At 42.5% G+C, this 14,630-nt stretch overlaps 1 protein-coding gene across 8 annotated transcripts in view; it reads left to right on the top strand.

Moving 5' to 3' along the window:
• Positions 1 to 14,630, top strand: part of Arnt2 (aryl hydrocarbon receptor nuclear translocator 2) — a 153,797-nt gene that overhangs the window by 107,551 nt on the left and 31,616 nt on the right. For all 8 annotated transcript variants that reach the window (XM_074061844.1, XM_074061846.1, XM_074061841.1 and 5 more), the window contains 2 exons: positions 12,756 to 12,832; positions 14,137 to 14,271. In XM_074061844.1, the coding sequence (XP_073917945.1) occupies positions 12,756 to 12,832; positions 14,137 to 14,271 (212 nt within the window). The remainder of the gene's footprint in view (positions 1 to 12,755; positions 12,833 to 14,136; positions 14,272 to 14,630) is intronic.

Genomic DNA, 14,630 nt, shown 5'->3' with positions numbered 1-14,630 from the left:
GCCATGCAGATGGGGAGGAATCGAGAGGAGCTAAGGCCAGCAGGGAGGCATGAGATGACTGGGATAAAGTAGGTCACTGGTGTGGGTGGCACTGGGCAAGGACCGCAGCTGTCGGGTGGGGAAGCTGGGTTTCAAACCCAGGAAGTCTGGCTCCAGAGTCAGCATGCTCACACAGTAGGCTTGACGGCCTCCTCTTACCCCAAACTATTGTACAAGTTGTCTAGGGCTGTAGACCTAGATTTTAGATAATTGATCACTAGTAGTTTATGTCATGTGTCTGTTGATATCTGTCTGTCTGTCATCTGTCTTTCAAGAAGCAGCTTTGTACTTGCAGTAAGTTCCGAGACGTGTCACCTGCAGGTACTCAGGTACAAAGTGGGCTGCCTTGCTTTATCTATTTCTTGCCTCCCCCATTATTTTATTTTGGTCCATTCCCAAGTGTCAGGATTATAAACAATGTCCTTCAAGAAGGGTAAGCAGGTATCCATGCCAGACTTCTCGCAGGTTTTAGAAATTCTCCCATTGCCTACACAGCACATGGAGGAGTCTTGGATCTCGGGGTTCTCCCTCAGAAGAACCCCGAAGAAGTTAGCACTGCAGAGACATCTGAGACCTGGCTTTTTTTTTCTAATTTTTCTTTTTTCACACTATAACATTAGTAATCTGCTTTTTTGTTGTCCTTGGAATTCAAGGTTTTCACTTGGACACAGTGAAGGTCTAATTAAAACGGGCTATTTCAACTTGCATGCTCAAGTTTTTCTTCACTGCGGGGAAATGTGTCTACAGGTCTCGGAGCTGCTGCTCCTCAGCCTCTCTGTTCACACCCAGATCTGCTCTGGCTCCCACTCAGATTTTTACTCCTCATATTAGTTTTTTTTTTTTTAATCATCTTTGATCAAAATCTTAGACAATGTCTCAATCCAATCTTCTATTCATAGTTACCATTTTATTTTTTTTCATGTGGTAATTGTGCTTTGCATCTGAACTCACTCCTTGCTGAATTAAGGAAGTGCGTTTTTCATAAATATGTCCTCTTCATTCACACTGAGTGGTTAGATTTAGATATTCCCTCTACTCTTTTTTTTTTTTTATAAAGAAAGTCATCTTTACTAGTGGGAACATTTGCTCTGATTCCTTAACTCAATCTTTTTTTTTTCATATTTCCTAATTTCTTTCCCTGTGGCTCATCTTAGAGACATCATGATGTCTTTGTCCATTGTGAGAGTTGGGATGGTTCTATCGATTGCATGGGTTCTAGAAAGATCTCTTGTGCTCTGACAAAGGCAGGAACAGAAGGAGTGACTTTGCTGCAGTTTTACTGTCACTTAACACAGCCTCACTTCTCTGTTCATGAGGGTTGGGGTGGGGTAGGGGGACATAATGAAAGTTAGAAGCAGCCCCAGAAGGAGGTCCTGGCAGATGCTGCACCTGGGAAGTGAAGAGCCCAGGATTTGCTCTTCCCTGTGGTTGTCCCTGCTGTGGGTTCACCTCAAGCCAGGCAGCACTAAGTCTGTAAGTCAGTCCTGCTGAGACCCTCCACTCAATCACCAGGCAGCAGGGAGTTGGAACTTAGTTGTCTCTTTCCTCAATGTCATCTGGCCCAAACCATATATTTCAAAATTGCCTCACAATTACTAGCTTCCATGGTTTTCAGTGCTGATATATACTTCTTGTGTTTCAGACTCTGGCAACTTCCATTGTAATTTGGGAGCGGGTCATTACAAAAGCAACAGTTGTATTTCAAAGCTTTGCTGTGTGAAATGGAGAATCCACATTTTTAGGATCACCAAGCAAGATCCCTGAGAAGAAAAATACCTATAGATCAGCATCTTAAAAAGTATCTTCCAGGATCAAAGTCCCCAGACATGTACCACAACAAAAGGGTTTCGATATATTTGGGAAGCTTTGCTCTCTATAATCCCCTCCAAGCAAATTAGGCTCCAAAATTGCACATTAAATTCTCTTAGAACCCTACAGTAATGAAACCTCTTTGTCTTTGTTTAAGTTACATTTCCCAAATGGGTTTTGCCAAAGTAACTTTTTTTGCCTAAAGCTTACTAATATTCCACAGGGAACACTTTGGAAGTGTGCCGTGAGCAAGTGCCCTGAATTGCTTGCAGCCAGAAGATGCTTGTTATTTTTCCCCTGTGTTTTGTGAAATGCAAAAATATGTCTTAATTCATATTTGCAGATGAAAGTCTCAGGGCAGTCTCCACCCAGTGTTACTGAAAAACCATCCAACTTTCCAGGTGTTTGTACAGGGTTAATGCAATCTTTGGTAGGAAATGAAGGGGCATTTCTGACCAATGCTGAGTTTCACACCAAATGGCAGTTTCCAGTTACATTTCATTTGTGTTGTTTATATTATTGAGAATTTATTTAGACCTGGCATGAGGGAAGACTCTATCCAAGGAGAAGGTAATTTAACGTAGGCCAAAATGAGCTTGTGAAACCGATTAGGGAATCATTGCAATCTGTTTAAATGGCTAAAATTATCCGTTCATATTAAAAACCACTTTGATAAATGCAGTTCCTGCCAGGAAACACTCCCTCCTGCCACTGCTCCTCTCACCCTGGCATCCAGCCTTGGCTCCATCCCTTATCCCAAGTAGTGTTCTCTTCTCTGCTCTAATTCTCATCACATGGCATGATCTCTTGGGGGGAAGTATGAACAGGAAGCAGCAAAATGCTGCAGAATAGGGATGGAGGAAACACCAGAGGGGCAGGGAGTGAGAGAGGAGATGGCACTTTTAGGTCATGAAGGAACTGGTGCCAGGGCCCCCAGGAGAAGCATCTTGATGGGAAGTTGGAGTGATGGTGCAGTTCCAAAGTGGGCTGGGTGACAAGTGGACAGTCCGACCCTGCCTTCTGGATGCCCATCCTACCCTGGCAGTAGCTTTTAGCCCATAGAAAAAGAAATGTCAGGAAGCAGTCCGTGAAGCATGATGCTGTCTGTGGTCTTCTTGTACATGAGAGCTGGAGGTGGTAGTGAGATCCCACAGCTAAGGCGAGGAAGAACCAGAAGTCCCACCTCTTCCCACTTCCTTCCCTTGGGGAAGGAAGGGCCCACTGTGTTCCTATTGGAATTGCACTGCTCCTGTCAGGGAAAATGACCAGGACTCAAAGTCGTGGAGTGAGCAGGGGCCAGAAACTCAGGGTCCACTCCTCTCTGCCAGTGAGGACACAGGTTTGGAGCAGGGCAGTCATAATCCCTCATTCCAGTCCCTTGACACCTCCACTACACCTCAGCATGTCTACTGTTACACCTGCAAAACTAACCCCATGTTTATGTGGAAATGAAGCTCTGTCTTCCATGTCTAAGTTTATAGACAAAATACTCAATTGCAGCCACTGTGTTATGCGAAGGAAGATGCTTGTTAATTTCCATGACTTGATGACTGTGCATTTGAAAAAGAAAGACGATCTCTGGCAGATGTTTGGACTAACCCTCTGCCATCATCAGACACTACCTCTCAGTCTGCTAATCAGCTTATCACATAGGTGTATATCCTGCACTGCTAGGGAATAAGAGGCAATACAGAAAGTGGCCAAGGTATGGGAAGCCAACCTTGTAAGGACCAACAAACACATCAAGTGCCAGCCTTTTGGTTTTCTTTTCTTTTTTTAAACTATTTCAGAAACACAGGCCATGTTCATTAATGAAATTTGGAAGATATAGAAAACTTTATAAAACTCACTATAAAGCCGTATTAAATTTTTTTAAAGACCATGAACTAAAATGTAACATTCTCCCTTCCTATTCTGGTCCTATCTCTGAGAGCAAATTGGTAATACCCCAATGCTTCTGGAGTTTTTTTCTATTTAAAAAATGTAGCTCATGTTATGTATCTTGTTACAAATTCTGATTTCTTTTTGGCTTATCATAGATATCATAGATATATTTCCAAGACAGTGCATGCAGTGTTACTTCATCCCTTTAAAGGGCTGCATGATATTCCACAGATTCTTCATTCTCCAGCCAGGAATATGAAGGTTGCCTTGGTTTGGAACTGTAATGAAGGATGCTGTAGTAGATACACTTGTATGTGACACTTTATCCATGAGTGCTAGTATTTCTGAAGGGTAGTATATCGGTTACTTTTTCTGTTGCTGTAACGAATGCCTGAGAAAAGCAACAGAAAGAGAGGAATTGTTTATTTTGGCTTACAGTTTAAGAGGTTACAGTCCACAGCTGGGCTCTTGGTGAGGCAGAATGTCACAGTGGCAGGACTGCTTTCCTTGTGGCAGACAGGAAGCAGAGAGAAAGAACACCTGTGTTAGTTGACTTTTTTCTTTTCCCCTTTATTCCATCTGAGCCCCACCCCCATGGGATGGTGACACCCACATTCAGGGCAGTTAATCCTCTCTAAAACCCCTCACAGACCTACTCAGAGGTATGCTTTATTAATCTCCTAGGTGCTTCTCAATTCAATCAAGTTGACAATCAAGGTTAGCCATCACAAGTTCACCCATTGTCACCTTGAACCCCAAACACACCTCCTTAAACCACAACATTCATCCTCCACTACTTCTAAAAATAGTGCCACCAGTTGGGGACCAAGTGTTCAACACATGAGCTTGTGGGGACATATTCAAACCATAACATTCTTCCCTTGGCCCCAAAGATTCAAGGCCTAAATGCAATTACTCCATCTCCAAGGGTCAATAAAGTCTCAACAGCTCTAACATTATTCACAAGTCCAAATCCAAATTCTGTTCTGAGACTCAAGGTAAACTCTTAGCTTGAGCCCCTGTAAAAATCAAAGGAAGTTACACACTTCCAGCATCCAATAGCACAGAGTAAACACTGACGTTCCAACAGGGAGAATGGAGGCATAGAAAGGAGGAATGGGACCAAAGCAAGACCAAAACCCAGCAAGGAAGACATTAAATCTTAAAGATCCATGTCCAGCATCCAAGGTACATGATGTCATGATGTGAACTCCAATGGACTTGGGCAACCCCTGCCCCTGTGGTCTTGGTGTTCGAAGCCCATGTGGCCTGTCTCTTGGACTGACTCCCCTACTTGCTTGGGGCTTTCCTTCGCAGACATACCATGTTCCTGGTATCTCCAACATCCTGAAGTCTTCACTGAAGCTTAGGCTTCACCCCCACAGCTTCACAGATCACCCTTTCAGGTGCTCAGGGGCTGCAGGGATCCTGGCCTTGCCACACGTGGCCTGGCTTTCTTGGTGGAATCCTCCATGACCATTTACTCTGGCTCTCTGCATGCCTGCAGGACCAGCATCACATGAACAACACCAAGGTCTGCTGCCAGCCTGAGCAGCAGCCAGGCCCCCTTGGACCAGGCTGCAGCAAGCTCTGAGTGCCTGTGTGACTGGGCATAGTGAAACAAATCTTGGTGAAACAACTCCCTAAGTAGCCTATGGAACCAGGGCATCCCAGAGGCACTCTCTTCTCAGGGAAAGTCTTTCAAACGAGTTTGCGCTTTCATACCCTGAATCCTGTGATGGGTGAAGTCTGACCAATTCCTGAGGTACCCTCAAGGCACCATCCCTACTGTCCTGATGCCAAAATCCTTGGCTTCTTTTTAATGGTGTTAATCTCTTCAGAATCCATGCTCTCCTTAGCCCCAAGAGTCCAGGGGCTTTTATTACCAAACTGCAAGTATTGCAGGACTTTCTGATATGCTTTTTGCTCACAATTCTCACTGTAAATCTGACTAAAAGCAGTCAGTAAATCCCATGCCACAGCCCAAGTGCTGCTGGGCTGCCTTAAACTTGCCACCACTGGATTAACTAGTCCATTTCCTCTAAACCCAGTCTTCCCCACAGTCTCAGGACAGGGACAAAATGTAGACAAGTTCTTTACTACAATGTAGCACAAATGGCCTCTAAGCTAATTCTCAACAGAGTTCTTATTTCCATCTGAAACCTCATGAGCACAGTCTTTACTGTCCTCATCCCTGTTGTCATTTCTGGTCTTCTGAGCTCCCACCAGAATCACCCATTAAGCTCTGCTTACAGCATTCTAGGGCTTTTCTAACCTGCTTCTCCAAACTTTTCTAAATTCCTCCCACAAAATGGTTTCAAAGGTTTTTGAACCACACCATCAGTTAAAGTCACACCAGTAGCCCTGATTCTTTGCTACTAATTTTCTGTGTTAGATTTCTTGTCATTATGTCAGACTGCTTGACACAAACAAGTTAAAAGAAGGGAAGATTTACTTAGGTCATGCTTTCAGAGTTCAGTCTATCATGGAGATCAGGGTGTTGTGGAGCAGTTCACATCATTGCAGATAGGAAGCAGAGAGAGAACAGGACCAGGGACCAGGTGTAACCTTCAAAGGCATGCCTCCATGACCTACTTCCTCCAGCCAGGCCCCACCTCCTACAGTGTCCATCACCTCCCAGCATATCACCACCAGCTGAGAACCAACCATCTATCACATGAACCTGTGGAAGCCATTTCATATTAAAACCATAACAGGCACTCTCAGAAGTTATATAAAATTGGTAAACATGATTTGTGGTAGCTACCCCAGAATTACCAGGCAAAGCAGGATAGAAGTGTCCTTTTCCCCACCCTTCTACCAACTCCAGATGGTCTCATTATTTCATAAGTTGTATCAGTCTGACCTTTGGAGTGGAGGTGGGAGAGGGAGAACATTTTAAATTGAATTTCCTTTGTTAGTGAAACTGAGTGTCCTTCCTGGGCACATTCATTGTACTTCCTTATAAATCACTTAAATGGGCTCATTTTCCTACTGGGTGATTTGTGCTTTTCTTACTTCCTTTTGGGAAGTCTTTACAACACTATGCATATTAACCTTTTGATTACTATATCTGACATTTGTCCTCTACTTTCCTTCATGCTGTTTTGCATGGCACAGTATTTTGTCTGTTTAAATAAAAGACTTGGAACATGATTTCCAGAGTGCTCATTACAAACTCGGAGCACTTGAGGCTTCTCCAAGTCCACAGGGCTTCTCAGCCCATGGGCTGCTGAGCTGTTGTTTGTTCTTTATATGCTCTGAAAGAGTTCACTACCCTCCTCTGTGCTGATGGCTGACACTTCTTGCTGCTTTATATGTTTTTCTACTGACCTGATCTAATCATAGATCGCTTTTTCTCATCCTTCTTGATCTGGATAGCCAAACAGCACAACTTACCAGAATCATGGATAAAAGGGTACAAAGGCAGCCTTTGCTGAGAGTGAATATCTAGGCTGTAGTGGATGACTGTTGGAATGTCTGTGTGCAGCAGAGCTGTGTTGTGGACAGCTAAGGTGGATAAACAGATGATTCCCAGATAGATGAACTGTATCTCATAGGAGAGGTGATCAGGTGGAGGCTCTGCCCTAACTACAAGGGTGGAAAAGGTGGCTTAGAGGGTGATGTCATATATAAGTGCAAGACCCATCATGGCACAACATTGTCCTTCCTTCCCCCTGAGCTTCATCCCACAGCCACGAGAGCTCTTTCCCCAGTCTCTGATCTCACCAAATGTATAAAGTCCAATTCTGCCCCATAAAACCTTGGCCAGCCTTCTGCCATCAGTTTCCCAGCCTCTGGGCTTGCATGGACTTGTTACTTTGTGCTCTGTATTATTAGGTATTTTGCAGCTATTTTCCTCGCTTGCTTACTTGGTTCTCCAGAGGGCAGGATGTTATTTAAACTCTTGAGCACGAAGCTTAGAACATGGCAGGTTTCCTGGAAATGTCTGTTGACCAAATTCCTTTTTACATTCCAAGTTGGAAGCCCCTGCCAAGAAGCCCCAGGTTTACCAATATCACTGTGTTGAATTTTTTATCTAGTCGTTTTTATTGAAAGAATTTCTTCAAATTTATATTAAAACACTGAGCTTTCAAACATAGCGAATAGATTTCAGATGATGATCCATTTTGGTGAACTGCTTTGGATCTACTTCTAGAACTAGTGGGTAAATGTCCATGTCAATTAGTGTCACATGTCACAGGTACAGGATGGGATTCCCTAGGTTCATACATGTATCCGTGCCATGCCTGACCAAGTGGAGAGAGGGGCCAGGATACATGATGTATTCATACAAGGTCTTAGGGGTGGAATCACATTCCTCCAAAACTCTATGTTGAGGTCAGAACCTCTAGTACTGCAAACTGTGACCTTATTTGGATATAGGGTCTGTGTATATGCATGTGTAATTAGTTGAGATGAGGTGATATTGGAAGAGGCTGTTCCATGTGGTTGATGTTCTTATTGTACAGGAAATAGGGATAGTCGGCACAAAAGGAAAACTCCAGGTTAGGGTGAAAGCAGAGGCTAGGGTGATGAACTGATAAACCCCAAATTGCCAGGAATCCACAAAGTCTAGGCAAGAAGCAGAGAGCACATTCTCTCCGAGAGCCTGCAGAAGGACCAACCCCACCAATGCCTTGATCCCAGACTTCCAGCCTCCAGAACGGTGAGAACAAATTTGAGTCAACTAGCTGTAGTACTTTGTTACAAAGCAAATTAATACAGAAAGAGGATTGTGCGGAATAAAGAAAGAAAAAATAAAGTAAGCAAACATGCTGAAAATAGCAATTAAATGAACAGTGAGAATGGTTGTTTCTTAAGAATGTCCTTGATGAAACAGTAAAAATTGTGAAATATATTAACTTCTGAAATGGGAGATATGTGTAAAGTAACTTCTGGACACCAAAACAGGGTGTGGTGTCAGGAAAAGCACTTGTGCATCTGTTTGAGCTGTGAGCTGAACCTGCTGCTTTATTCACGAAATACAATTTTTACTTAAAACAATGATGAACTATGGCTATTCAGAGTTGTGTATTTGGCACGTATCTTCTCAAAAAAAATAAACAAATAGAATAAGCCAGTCACCTCAGGGAAAACAACTTGACAGTTTGTCTTATCAATGGTAAAACTCAAGTTTCCTAATGATAATTCAAATTTTGCAAACCTTGTATCCACCACCATGATCTTGACCAACATCTAGAGACATCTCTAAGATTCATGGTGATATTAATTAGTGGTATTTTTATGTTGTATGATGTAATGTGTCTACATAATACGGTGAGCCACTATTTCCTAAATGACCAATACATGATAAATAAAAATGTATGTGGGTCAAAGATCCATCCAAAGAGTTAAACCAACCTGTTTAATGTAACTATGAAAATCTATTGATACAGTTTGGGTTTGTATCGCCTTCCCCCTTTGTGCAGTTAGCCACTTAGAAACTACCATTTGTCAAGCAAAAAAAAAATGTCCACAATATTCTGAAAAAGTTCTCCCTTTTCCAACTACTGATCTGTGTGAGGCCATATTTCCTTCAATACCTCAACTTAAAACAACATACTGCAAAGCACTGAGTCAGAGAAGATATTGGAGTCCAGCCTTAAAGAGACTTGCAAAAATGCTACACAGTAATTGGTGAATAATTTCTTTTTCTCTCTCCTTTTTTTTTTCTTTTTGTTTATGGTCCTGGGGTTTGAACTCAGGGCTTTGCACATGCTAGACAAGCTCTCTACCACTGAGCACATCCTAGGCCCTGATGGGTAATTTCTTAACATGGTGTGTATGTATGCCTGCATGAGTCCAAAGGCAATATTTGTTTAATGGAGGAACATTAGGAACATTTCTTGCAAGATCAGAAAATGGCAAGAATGACCACTTTCTCTACTACTGTTCAACAGTGTAATAGAAATGTAGCCCATGCAACTGAATAAGACAAACTGGAAGCAAACGGATGGAAAAGGAAATGAAAAGAAAGGAAAACCATGTTTATTTTCAAATTAATGATAGTACACTAGCAGAAGCCCAGCAAATCAATGATAAAACTGAAACAATAGAATAATTCAGTGAGGTAGCACAATGCACTGTTAGTCTACAGAAGTCAATAGTCTTCAGATACATGATCAATAAACAGAGGGTATAATGGTGGAGCACACCCCATCTACAATAGCAACAATGAAGATTAAATCCCTAGGAATAATTGTAATAAGTGTGGAAGTACAAATGTTCACGAGGACACCTTCTAAACACATTGAGAGACCTATTTAATCTTGGGACTAAACAAGTGAGAAGCACCCTTGTGCTTGAGTAGGGTGACTCAGCGTTATAAAGATGTCAGTTCTCTGAAGTTAATTTACAAATTTAATGCATACCTAATAAAATCACCATCAAGTTAGCTGGAGTTAGATAAGTTGATACTAAAATTCCTGTGGAAAAATGCACCTTCCAGAATAGCCAAGAAAGCACTAACAAAAGAAACAGTACAGGGGAAGAATCAGTAACCAGCTGGGGTGTAGCTCCATGGTAGAGCTTTTGCTTAGCGTGCGCCAGGCTCTAGGTTCCATCCTGGGGGCTGGGGGAGGACCTCAAGGAAGAAAGCATACAGGAAAGGCTCTCTGATGAAAACACTGGCCAGCGGCTCGCGTACTGGAGTAGATGAGTGGTAGTAGAGTAAGAGAGGAAGCCCACAGTTAGACCCAACACCCAGGGGAACTCATTACTTGATGGAAGGAGCATTTCAGACTGCTGCATTTTAAACCAGTGTTGGTGGGACAACTGAGGAGCCAAAGATAAAACTAGCTAGCATCCCCCACCCTATACAAGAGTAGCTGAGCACTTTAGGGAAAGATGTAAAAAAGAGAAACCATAAAAGCATCAGAGGGAAGTAGGGTCAAATTTGCTTTAACCTTTCCATGGGAAATGGCTCAGACTCCAGAAGTCATTTTTTAAAAGATGGATAAATGTGACTACAAAAAAGTTTTTAAAAATGTAAATGACCATAAGTAGAGACAAAAGACAGATGACCACCTGGGAGGACATAGTCACAACATATACTACAGAAGCTTAATATTCTTAATATGCAGAGAACTCATAAAAATTGAGAGTCAGATGTCCAAGATACCAAAACAAAAATGGGGAAAAAACATGAACAGACAACTCACTAAAAAACAAGATACAGTCGGGCACTGGTGGCTCACACCTATAATCCCAGGTACTTGGGGGGGAGGGTGGTGATATTGGGAGGATCACAGTTTGAAACCAGCCTGGGCAAATAGCTTGCATGACTCCATCTCCAAAATAATCAGAGCAAAATGGACCAGATTTGCTTTAGTGGTAGGGCACCTGCTTTGCAAGTGCAAAGCCCTGAGTTCAAACCCCAGTCCCACCAAATATATATATATATATATTTTTATGTATATATATGTTATATACATAAAAGCAGTCCTCAAACATGAAATAATCTTCAAACACACCCAAAATTAGAGAAACATAAATTGAGGTATCTTTTCTCACCTGTCAGATTGAGAAAAATTTAAAAATGTGACAGCACATTCTGTCAGCCAGGGCTACAGAGTAGCAGTCCTTTGAGGCATTGCTGGCGGGAATGCAAATTGTTGCTGCCCTTCTGAAGGAAATTTGACAAAATGAAAGTGCATTTGTACTTGCTTTCTGACCTCACATCCCCTTTCTAGGGAATCACCCTAAACACACAACCAACTCTAATGATTATACACACACACACACACACACACACAAGGTTTTTCTATTGTAGCCTTGCTTCTAATTGCAAAATGCAGGAAACATGTAAGTGCTCATATGCAGGAATGTGTGATTGAATAAACATGGCACATCCACACAACCTGTGCAGTTCTAGAAAAGAACTGAGGAAGAGTTAACTCTATGAACAAATATAAGGAACTCCGGACATACTGTTAACTGCAAAAAACAAAGCACAGAAGAGGGTGTATTGTACACTGCTCTTCATAGAAGAAAGAAGACAATATAGGTAAATACATGTGTACCTGCTCATCATGCAAAGAAATATAGCCAGGATAAACCAGAGCCTGGAGTGACCGAATGCCTGTGCACAAGGATGAAAAGAAGAGAGAATGTGTAGTGGGGAGGAGGTGGGAAGGGCATTTATGTGACTCTCAGAACTTCAGTGATGTTTAACATGCCCTTCAAAGCCTGCCTGGTGACTGTTGCTATACTTGTGACTCTATCAGTGTGAGCCCCAGGTTGAAGTACTGTGGAAATACTCATGCTACATGTTAGACAGTGTAAAGGACAGTTTCTACTCATCAGTGCTTGCCCAGGATACATGAAAACAGAATGCTTGCTTCTCCACAATAGTTCCAATATGTTGCAGACATCCAAGAACCTTGCACTGTGAGGGGCCTATGGGCCAGACCCTTCTGGACCTAAGAAGACTTTCTGACCAGTGAACAAGGAGGATCGTTTTTACACTCCTTCCTGTCTGGAGCACGAGTTTTCAGTGCTTAGTCAGCATTACCATTACCAATTTCTCCTTCTGCACCCTTAAAAATTCCTGACCAGCTGTTCCACTTAGCCCACTATAGGAACTTCAGTTTTAGTAGTTTTTTGGTGTTTTTTCTTTTTTTTTTTTTTTGCCTCTGATGGTCTTTGCTTGATTCTTTGGTAATAGAAAAGTAAAGTAGTCACGCTGGAAGATGATTTAGGCTTCTTACAGAAATTTCCTTCCTAATTGAATGTGTTGTCCAAATTGTGCAAACACATTGGTGAATAATTTGCATTTTCATCTTCCTTCGCTGCCTCTGCATCATCCACAGCACAGTAATAGGATGCCCTGGAATTGTAAAAGGCGACAGGCAAGAGGAGCAGCAAGTGGGCGCAGAGCTGATGAAGTTATAGTTGGTTTCGCAGCCCATAGTGGTAGCAGTGAATCTGGACCTTTTGGTTGCACAAATGAAATCGTGCAATTGCACTTTCCCCTTTTCCATTTATTTTAGACAAATAGAAGATTGTATGTCTTGTTTCAGGAATGACGATACCCGAAGAAGATGCTGACGTGGGGCAGGGCAGTAAATACTGCCTGGTAGCCATCGGGAGACTCCAGGTAAGTGAAAAGCTCGGGGTCTTTTCCATCCCAGATGAGGGCAAGGACAGGGGGTGTTGGTGCCTGTCTGAATCTCCTGTGTACTCAGTATTTGTTTATGATTCCCTCTGGGACAAGACTGAGGTCAAATCATGAGCTGTAAGCAGCGGAGGTCTTGGTATGTTGAGGTTGTCCCACCCTGCCCTCCTTATTCTGGTTACTGCAGACTCCAGTTCTGTTTACATCACATCCCTGCTTATTCTCCTTCAATGGTTCCCCAGGGCCCATGGGATAAAGTCTAAGTTTATCATCCCAACCGCATCTTCCCTTCTCCCTCTCACACCACATCCTGTTCCTAGACCATTATTCCCCTCTGTCTAACCCACTACATGCTTCCCCACCTCTGTGGGTGTCCACGGGCTGTTCCTTCTGCCTGGCATTTCCTTGTCCCTCTCTTCTTTCAAAATTCCTTCTTCTGTGTACTTTCATCCACTCATTCTTTAAGACCTAACCAAAATGACTCCTGATCTCTTTACTCAAAATTAATTAGACTCTCCTCCCACTCTGCTAGCACAGAGTTCTTGCCTCAGGTAACCTTTCCAACTATTTGCTATAGTTGAGAGCTTGTTCATTCACTGCAACATCCTTTTGGTCCCATGAAAACTGAATATGCTCAGTGTCTGACCCATGCCATGACCACTCAGTCAACTGGATTGTTCATTCTCCTGTGACATTGAGGATCTTCCCCTGACTGACAAGGAGACACAGAAAGAACATGATCAGGGGGCACTAGTCTTTCCTGGTTTTCTACATACGACCATTTTCAAACAAATGAAAAAGTGGTTCTTTCAATGTAAGACAAACTCTGGGTATTGCTCATTGATAGGTAAAATAAGAATATTTGGGTAAATTCCACCCACAAATGTATATTTTCCAAATATTCTAGCCAGATACATAGGCTCATTTGCCATTTTCAGTAAAACTGAAGGCAGGAGAAGGGAAGGTTATTAACATTTATTAAGTACCAGCAATTTGCTAACCATGGTTCCAAGGTTTAACATGCAGTCTCTCTTTTGACCTCACAAGCACCCACTGAAAGTATAGGTTCCATTGTTCTCATTAGTTTATAAAGAAACTGAAGCACAGAAGTGTAAATCAGCCCATTGTCACAGTTAAAGGAATCCCCTGGAGCGGTCTGAACACTATACAGTCATCATACCAACTACATGGAAGGATGTATGAGGTTAAAGCCACATGGATTGTTCCCATTCTCTGTCTCTGTCATCATCTGCATCTCCATGTCAGTGCCCTTTTCCCCATTCCAGGTGACCAGCTCTCCCGTATGCATGGACATGAATGGGATGTCAGTGCCCACGGAGTTCTTGTCCCGGCACAACTCTGATGGAATCATCACATTTGTGGATCCAAGGTGCATCAGTGTGATTGGCTACCAACCCCAGGTCAGTAGGTAATTTTGAACTCATGGCAGTTGGCTAGAGATTTAACTTTCCTTAAGTGTGTTTATCTCATTTGTTCAAGGTAAGATACAGTGACATTGTAGAGAAACAGCATAAAGATCCATGTGACTCCAGAGGGTGACATCCTTTCAAAGCAAGAAAGTTCGTTGTAAACATCTGCACCACTTGAAACAATTGTCATTCTTTTTCCTAGCCATTGTTTCTCCAGCCAACTTTTCACTATTGTTAAGATCAATTCTGCATTTCTGATTCATGCTATCCTTGATGTTCATGGGTGGAATAAAGGAGAAACCTCTGCTCCACAACCTCTGATGTAAATGTTCTAGCCAAATCTGTTTACC

Source organism: Castor canadensis, chromosome 19, assembly GCF_047511655.1.
Source record: "Castor canadensis chromosome 19, mCasCan1.hap1v2, whole genome shotgun sequence".
Taxonomy (NCBI): domain Eukaryota; kingdom Metazoa; phylum Chordata; class Mammalia; order Rodentia; family Castoridae; genus Castor; species Castor canadensis.
Note: the sequence above shows the minus strand (reverse complement) of the source record. Positions and strands in the feature narration are given on the sequence as shown.